Source organism: Octodon degus, unplaced genomic scaffold, assembly GCF_000260255.1.
Source record: "Octodon degus isolate 3935 unplaced genomic scaffold, OctDeg1.0 scaffold00037, whole genome shotgun sequence".
NCBI classification, from domain to species: Eukaryota; Metazoa; Chordata; class Mammalia; order Rodentia; family Octodontidae; genus Octodon; species Octodon degus.
This window is the reverse complement of record NW_004524613.1, coordinates 12,147,445-12,155,807: the sequence shown is the minus strand read 5'-3', so window position 1 is coordinate 12,155,807 and position 8,363 is coordinate 12,147,445. Positions and strand designations below refer to the sequence as shown.

The 8,363-nt window shown below is 43.6% G+C and overlaps 1 protein-coding gene across 12 annotated transcripts in view; it reads left to right on the top strand.

The window, feature by feature from the left end:
- Zhx3 (zinc fingers and homeoboxes 3) overlaps positions 1–8,363 on the top strand; it is a 223,036-nt gene that overhangs the window by 200,264 nt on the left and 14,409 nt on the right. For all 12 annotated transcript variants that reach the window (XM_004631004.2, XM_023714756.1, XM_023714762.1 and 9 more), the window contains one exon: positions 3,911–6,915. In XM_004631004.2, coding sequence (XP_004631061.2) covers positions 4,062–6,915 — 2,854 coding nt within the window. In that variant the 5' untranslated portion in view covers positions 3,911–4,061. The remainder of the gene's footprint in view (positions 1–3,910; positions 6,916–8,363) is intronic.

The window sequence follows — 8,363 nt, the reverse complement described above, 5'->3', positions numbered from 1 at the left end:
ATAAATAAATAAAAGATTTTTTTTTTAATACTGTTGGAAGAACTAGATATCTGGGCAAGGGAAATAGCTCAGTGGCATAAGTGGTTGACTGGCATGTGCAAGGTCCCAAGTTCAATCCCTGGTACACTCCCCCCCAAAAGAAAAAAAAAAAAGAAAAAGGAGAAGGAGAAGAGAAAACTAGATACCAAAAAATAAAAGAGAAAGAAAACCAGATATCCACACACAAAAGAATCAAACTATACTTTTTTACCTTATTTCTTGCCAAAAAAATGAATTAAAGTCCTAAATGAGAGACCTGAAAGTACAAAAATTTTGAAAGAAAATATAGGAGGGAAGCTTCATGGCATTGGATTTGGCAAGGACTTCTTGAGTATGACACCAAAAAACATAACAAAAGCAAGAATAATCTGACCCTTCCTTCTTATGAATCTCTCTTGGCAGCACAGAAACCTTACTTTTCTATCAGCTTGCCTTACTTGGGCTTGATTTGGGAAGCAGTTTGTGTTTCTACAGAAATGCTTCATTTGTCAGACATGCTCTATAAGTGTCTTCTTGATGATGAGTTTCTAGATAATTGTAGATTTTTCTCTTTAGGCACTACATTTAATAGATACAAAAAAATCTGTCAGAAATGAATCAAAATTTAACTCAGTGGATGTATTGCTAAAAATAGCCACTTATAAGCATACAGGTGATGGGCGTATGAGTATTCATGTTAAAATTCATTCAATTTTGTTGTATATTTAATTTTTTTCCTAATGAATGCTAGGAAAGAATCACTCCAAGGGAGCATGAAAAACCCTTATCCCAGTAATATTATGGAAACTCAGAAAGCTATAGAGTCTGTACTAAAAACATTTTAAAAAATACATAACAATGAAACCAACTTTCAAAACAGGGCTCTAACCCCAGGGCCCTTGCTGAAGCCTCTGTCTCTCAATTTTGACTTCTTGTCCTTTTGAGGCAGGGTTTCACTGTGCAGTGCAGGCTTTATGTTTTTTATTTAAATGTATTTAGTATAGGGTCTCACTACACAGATGGGACTCATAGTGATCCTCCTGTTTTCAGCTTCCCAAGTGCTAGGATTACAGGTGCGCACCACCACATTCAGTCTCAATAGCAGTCTCAGCAGGTCCTGGGGGTGGAGCTGGCACAGCATGTGGTCCTGGGGATTGAACCCCGGTCCCTATGTCTGCCTAAGCAGGCACTTTAGTCTGCTGAGCTATCTGTCTGGCCAATTAATTTTTATTTTGTGAGAGTCATAATGAGTTGCCCAGCCTGGCTTCAGACTCCTAATCCTCCTGCATTAGCCTCACAAATTGCTTGAAATACAGGTGTGCACCACTGCACCCTACTTCATTGTGGTTTTGACTTGTACTGTGTTTCTCTGTTAGTGATACTGAATATTTTAAAATGTGCTTCTTCATTTATGTATCCTTTTTAAAAATGTTTAAATTATTCATTTTGATTTTTAAAAATTTTTTAGTTTTTTATATATTTAGTACAGGGTCTACAGGGTCTCACTACACAGATCAGACTCATAGTGATCCTCCGGTTTTCAGCCCCCCAAGCGCTGGGATTACAGTCACACACCACTAACTGAATCTCAATCACCTGTCTCAGCATGCCCCGGGGGCAGAGCCGGCATGGCATGCCAGGGATCGAACCCTGGATGCTGTATTTGCCTAAGCAGGTTAATCCGCTAAGCTATCTGGCCCAACCTATTTATTCATTTTTAATTGAATCATTTATCTTTTTATTTTTGAATTGTAAGAAGTCTATATATTCTACATACATCTTGTTATATGTACAATTTTCAAAGCTTTTCACTTTCCCAGGGATCTTTGAAACACAGAAGTTTGTAATTTTGATGAAGTCCAATGTACCTATTTTTTCTTTTGTCACTTTTGTTTTCAGATAGTCTATTTGAGGTCTGCCATGACTTGTCTAAAAATATGACTTGCTCACTAAGAGCAACATAATAATTATATTATTATTAGTTTTCCTTATTTGGAATTATAAAACAATTGATTCCAAATCCTTGCCAGTTATGTATAAAAGAATTTAGAAATTATGCTTTCACCTGATAAACCCAGGTCTGTGATAGAAAAAATATGTTTTATTGTCAGAGTTATTTGTGACCCACAAGATTAAGACATTGGAAGCCTATGCAGGAGAACATGTCTGAGTTAATCCATTATGTACACTAGTAGGCAGTTAGTTGATATTGTAATTAAGAAGCCAAGTAATGAGTGTGTTTATTGTGTTTAGTAAGAAGAGCAAATGTAAGTTGAAACTTAAAATATTTGAACTAGAGGAAAGGTAAGTACCTATAATTACAGGTAGTTTTATTTTCTTAAATGCCATTTAATATTAATATTTTATTTTACAGTTAAAAACTAAAAATATGTGTGCATGACATTTGGGTGGCAGAAATAGTAAGAAATAGTTGAATCTGAGATCTATATCTGTATCTCACTGCAACATTTTAAAATAGTAATTATTTTAGCATCATTATGACCATCATGATCATCATGATTAGATGGGGCTGGGGAGACAGCTCAGTTGAATAAGTGCTTCCCTGGCAAGTGCAAGGGCCTGAGTTCAAGCCCTGGCTCCACAAAAAAAGAAAACAAAATGAAACAAAACTTTGGGCATCATGATTAGATTAAGGGACAGCAAAAAAGAATTGGCCATGGTGGCCAGCCTGTGTCCTAGAACTCTGAAGACTGAAGTAGGAAGCTTGGGAGCTAGAAGCTAGCTTAGACCACATAATGAGACCCTGTCTCAAACCAAAAACAAAAAGAAACAACAAAAAATTGTGTTTGTCTACTAAGATTTTAATAGGGCTGTTTTAATTATCTGTACATTTTTATATCAATTCCAAACACTGATCATAATTCGATTTTAATTTAGAATTGCTGTCTTAGCCATTATAGCAAGACAATTTGCTAGGAAAAAAGGTAATGATTATGGTGATATGTTAGTAGTGTGGTGTGGATCATAGAAGCACTTTCCTCATGGTATCTCATGAAATTACTATTATTATGGTCATTTTATACATTAAACCATTCAGCCTTCCATTTTTTGAAGTAAATTTCAACTGATCAAAGTTTTAATAGATTTTTTTAAAGAAGGAGAAGTAAAGGCTCCCAAAGAAGAAAATGAATGGTAGAAAAGCAAGCACACTGAAAGGTCGTGTGTAGTAAGTGCACCCAGGGTGAGTTATTGGGCTGCATCTTGGGTTTGTGGGTGCTCTGACTCTCTGATGTTTGGTTTCATCATGGTGATAGAGGTCCTCAGTAAGCCAGTAACTGTGTGGTGATTCCTTTCCTGAAGCCTGAAATGGGAGCAGCAGGATGACAAGGAAAAGCCACAGAGAGGCCAGCTCTTGCACAATCAGGCAGGCTTTCCACCAAGCCACCCCTGCATTTGCACACTGCTACTGAGTTGGTCTTGAGGCCCGGCTTCAGGGACAGAGGCGTCATGTTTTCATATGTGGGAAGGCTATGAAAAGAAAACCTTTGTTGGCCCAAACATTTAAACAAGAAATACACTGGGTCTTTTGTTCTCACTGGCATGGTCAGAATTAATTTAGAGATCCAAAAGAGGGTGTTTTTGTTTTTGTCTTTAAAACTGAGTTACTTAATGCAAGCATATGGAGGAGGGGGGAAGAACAACATAAAAGATTGCTTAAATCATCAAGTGGTATTGGAACATCCCCAGGTCATTCTTCACAGCACTACTTTGTTAGCAACTTAGAGGCACCTGACTTAGATGCCACAATCAAACTGCTGATGAGATTCTTGTGAAAACTTAGGTGATAGAGGACAAGCAGTAGGGTATCTCTGTGGATTTAAGAAACAGAACTTAAGAGATCTTAATCATGTTTTTTCCTCTTTCTTATCAGCCTTAATAGGAAAAATCTGCTTTCTCAAAATTACTGAAAAACTGCCCTTACAAGCTGTTTCTTGTGTGCTCTGGAATAGCTGGCATTTATCCTATAAGGCCTGTGGATGGGACAAGCTGTCACCTGCTGATCACCCAAATTGTTTATCACCATGGCCAGCAAGAGGAAATCTACCACCCCATGCATGATCCCTGTGAAGACTGTGGTGCTACAGAATGCCATTGTGGAGGCCCAGCCTGAGGAAGCCTTGCCTGAAGGACCTCAGCAGGACCTACTCCCCGAACCACCTGCAGCCACCAGTGAGGCGGCCCAGAACTCCAGCAACACTGATGGCTCTGCACTGGCCAATGGGCACCGGAGCTCTTTGGATGGTTATTTATACTCCTGTAAAGACTGTGATTTCAAATCCCAGGATATGACCCAATTTGTGGGACATATGAACTCAGAGCACACAGACTTTAATAAAGACCCAACTTTTGTATGCACTGGGTGCAGTTTCCTGGCAAAAAACCCTGAAGGCCTTTCCTTGCACAATGCCAAGTGTCACTTGGGGGAAGCCAGTTTTGTATGGAATGTGGCCAGGCCAGACAATCATGTAGTGGTAGAGCAGAGTGTGCCTGAGAGCACCAGCACTTCTGACCTTCCAGGTGAGTCCAACACTGAAGGAATCGATGGACAGGCTGAAATCATCATTACTAAGACCCCAATCATGAAGATAATGAAGGGCAAAGCTGAAGCCAAAAAAATTCATATGCTCAAGGAGAATGTCCCCAGTCAGCCCGTGGGAGAGGCTCTGCCAAAGCCATCAGGTTTAGAGACTGAGGTGAAAGAGGCAGACCATGCCTTTGTCAATGGGGCAGCTCCTGTCAGCCAGACACCTGCCAGTTCTGCAAAGCCCCCCCATGGTGCCAATGGGCCACTGATAGGATCAGTGCCCGTTCTGCCAGCTGGTATAGCACAGTTCCTCTCCCTCCAGCAGCAGCCCCCAGTGCATGCCCAGCACCATCCACACCAGCCCCTGCCCACATCCAAGTCCCTTCCCAAAGTGATGATCCCCTTGAGCAGCATCCCAACATACAATGCAGCCATGGATTCCAACAGCTTCCTGAAGAACTCCTTCCACAAATTCCCCTACCCAACCAAAGCTGAGCTCTGCTACCTAACTGTAGTGACCAAGTATCCAGAAGAACAGCTTAAGATCTGGTTTACAGCCCAGAGGCTGAAACAGGGTATCAGCTGGTCCCCTGAGGAGATCGAGGATGCCCGGAAAAAGATGTTCAATACAGTCATCCAGTCTGTACCTCAGCCCACAATCACAGTTCTAAACACACCTCTGGTTGCCAGTGCTGGCAATGTCCAGCATCTCATTCAGGCTGCTCTCCCAGGCCATGTTGTGGGACAGCCAGAGGGCACAGCAGGGGGACTCCTGGTCACTCAACCACTGGCCAATGGGTTGCAAGCACCAAACTCATCTCTGCCCCTGGCGGTTACATCTGTCCCCAAGCAGCCATCTGTGACACCCATCAATACTGTGTGTTCAAATACAGCATCAGCTGTGAAGGTGGTCAATGCAGCCCAGTCACTCCTCACTGCATGCCCCAGCATAACTTCCCAAGCCTTTCTTGATGCTAACATCTACAAGAATAAGAAGTCTCATGAACAGCTGTCAGCTCTGAAAGGGAGCTTCTGTCGGAACCAGTTCCCAGGGCAGAGTGAAGTCGAGCATCTGACCAAAGTGACTGGGCTCAGTACCAGAGAGGTGCGGAAATGGTTCAGTGATCGGAGATACCACTGTCGGAACCTGAAGGGCTCCAGAGCCATGATGCCTGGAGAGCCTGGCTCTATCCTCATTGACTCGGTACCAGAGGTTCCCTTTGCCCCATCATCTAAGGTTCCTGAAGTGGCCTGCATCCCGACAGTGGCTTCACTAGCAAGCTACCCTGCTGCCAAACGGCAATCCTGGCACCAGACTCCTGACTTCACTCCAACCAAATACAAAGAAAGAGCCCCTGAGCAGCTCCGTGTACTGGAAAGCAGCTTTGCACAAAACCCACTTCCTCTTGATGAGGAACTGGACCGTCTAAGAAGTGAAACCAAGATGACTCGGAGAGAAATTGATAGCTGGTTTTCAGAAAGACGGAAAAAAGTGAATTCTGAGGAGACCAAGAAAGCCAATGAGACTGCCTCTCAGGAAGAAGAGGCTATGGATGATGAGGGTGGAGAAGGAGACTTGGCTGGTGAGTTGAGGGTTGCTGGTGAAAATGGTTCCCCAGAAGTGCCTATTAACCAGACATCAGCAGAGCGCAAAGTCAGCCCCATCAAAATTAACCTTAAGAATCTGCGGGTCACTGAAGCCAGTGGCAAGGGTGACCTTGCAGGGCTGGGAATCTGTGAACCTGAGGATGATGGGTTAAATAAGCTGGCAGAGCAACCCCCAGGCAAAATGAGCTATAAAAAGACGGCCCAGCAGCGGCACTTGCTGCGACAGCTCTTTGTCCAGACACAGTGGCCAAGTACCCAGGACTATGACTCCATCATGGCCCAGACAGGTCTGCCACGGCCAGAGGTGGTGCGCTGGTTTGGGGACAGCAGGTATGCCCTGAAGAATGGCCAGCTCAAGTGGTATGAAGACTACAAGCATGGCAACTTCCCTCCAGGGCTGCTAGTCATCGCCCCTGGCAACCGAGAACTGCTGCAAGACTATTACATGATGCACAAGATGCTGTATGAGGAGGACCTGCAGAACCTCTGTGACAAGACCCAGATGAGCTCCCAGCAGGTCAAGCAATGGTTTGCTGAGAAAATGGGTGAGGAAACACGGGCTGAGGCAGACACAGGTAGTGTGGACCAGCACTCTGGTGTTGGAGAGCGTGTGGCAGTTCACAAAGCCCTAGGTGACACTTATTCAGAAGTATCAGAAAGTAATGAGCCGTGGGAATCCAGTGCCCCTGAGGCCAGCTCAGAGCCCTTTGACACATCGACTTCACAGACTGGACTTGAGCTAGGTAAGAAGCACATGGGAACTATGGCCTTCCTCTGTGGGTGAGGGGAGGATGCACTCAATAGGAGGAGGGCACTGCGTATATTGCACTGGGGACCCTGCTGTCTTTAAGGCCACCTGGCAGTAGTACTAACTGATTGCTTAAGAGAACAAACAGCTTCAAAAACTATGGCAATCGGGCTGGTGAGATGGCTCAGTGGTCTAAAGCACCTACTTAGAACAAGCTAAGCTAAGCTAAACACAGGGACCGCGGTTCAATCCCCCAGCACTACATGCCAGCCAGCCCCGCCCCCTGGTGGGCTGAGCTGGCCACACACACACAAAATAAATAAATAAATAAATAAATATTTAAAAAACCCTATGACAATCTAAAATGATAAAAGGCTGAAACTGAGTTAGGGTTTGTTCAGCTCATTTTTTTTTTTCAGTTCATTTTTTAAACCTCTCTTCCTCTCTACCATTTGGTGTTTGTCTTCTCATTAGAGACCCTTCACAGGGGAGCCAGAAACGCAAGCAAGAGCCAGGAGAGAAGAGTGCTGCTAAAGCTAAAGGGATTGGCAGCCCTAAAATGCAGCTATGGCACTGGGTTGACTGTAGTGGAGGGGTGCTGGAGACTCTCAGAAACATGGAGGTGGTTCTCTGGTGACTATGGCATAAATTCCTTCAGTGTGGAGCCTTGGATTTGACACCTCATTCCCAAGGCCAGGAATAGGACCCTGCCCCTCAGCCCCAGTTCCTTCATTCAAGTAAGACCTCTAAAAAGAAGAAAAGTATTTTTCTTCCCCCAAATATTTTAAGTGCATTAGAATACAATTTTGAAGCACAGTTATGCTCTTGGTACATTCATTCTTTTAAGGGAAAGGAGACATCATGTCTGCTCATGTTAGGGGAAGAGCTGCCATGTTTTCCATCTGTTCAGCATTTGCAGAAAGCCTGTTATTTTAATGTTCACATACTAAAGCAAAACCTGACTCTCTAAAGCAAACAGAGAAAACACCTAGTGGAGCCCAAGTCCCTCATTAGGACATAAAGTATACATACAAATCTGCTAGCTCTTTGCTAACATCTTCAATTCTAGCCTGTTCTCACTGAGGAAGACTGGAGGAAGATCCCCTCCTCCTCGGGGCACCAGACTGACAGACTGCTGCCAACAGGGCTGGTGAGAGATATTCTGGAGTTGGAGCAGGGCAAGAAGGAACTTGCCTATGATTGGGTCAAGCTTTTTCATTGCAAACCAGGTTGTCTCTCTTCTTTTGAAATCTTTGTCCAAGTTGGTCTAGGTGCCCAGCTTTATACTTCTTTTGCCTGCCAGTAGGTCATTCTCAAAAGAGATGAAGATGTTTGAGTTAGTTGTGTTAAAAAATTGACTTGAAACCAGATGTTAATCCCAGCACATGGGAGGCTGAAGCAGAAGGGCTGCAGGTAGTTCAGAACCAGCCTAGGCTACATAGT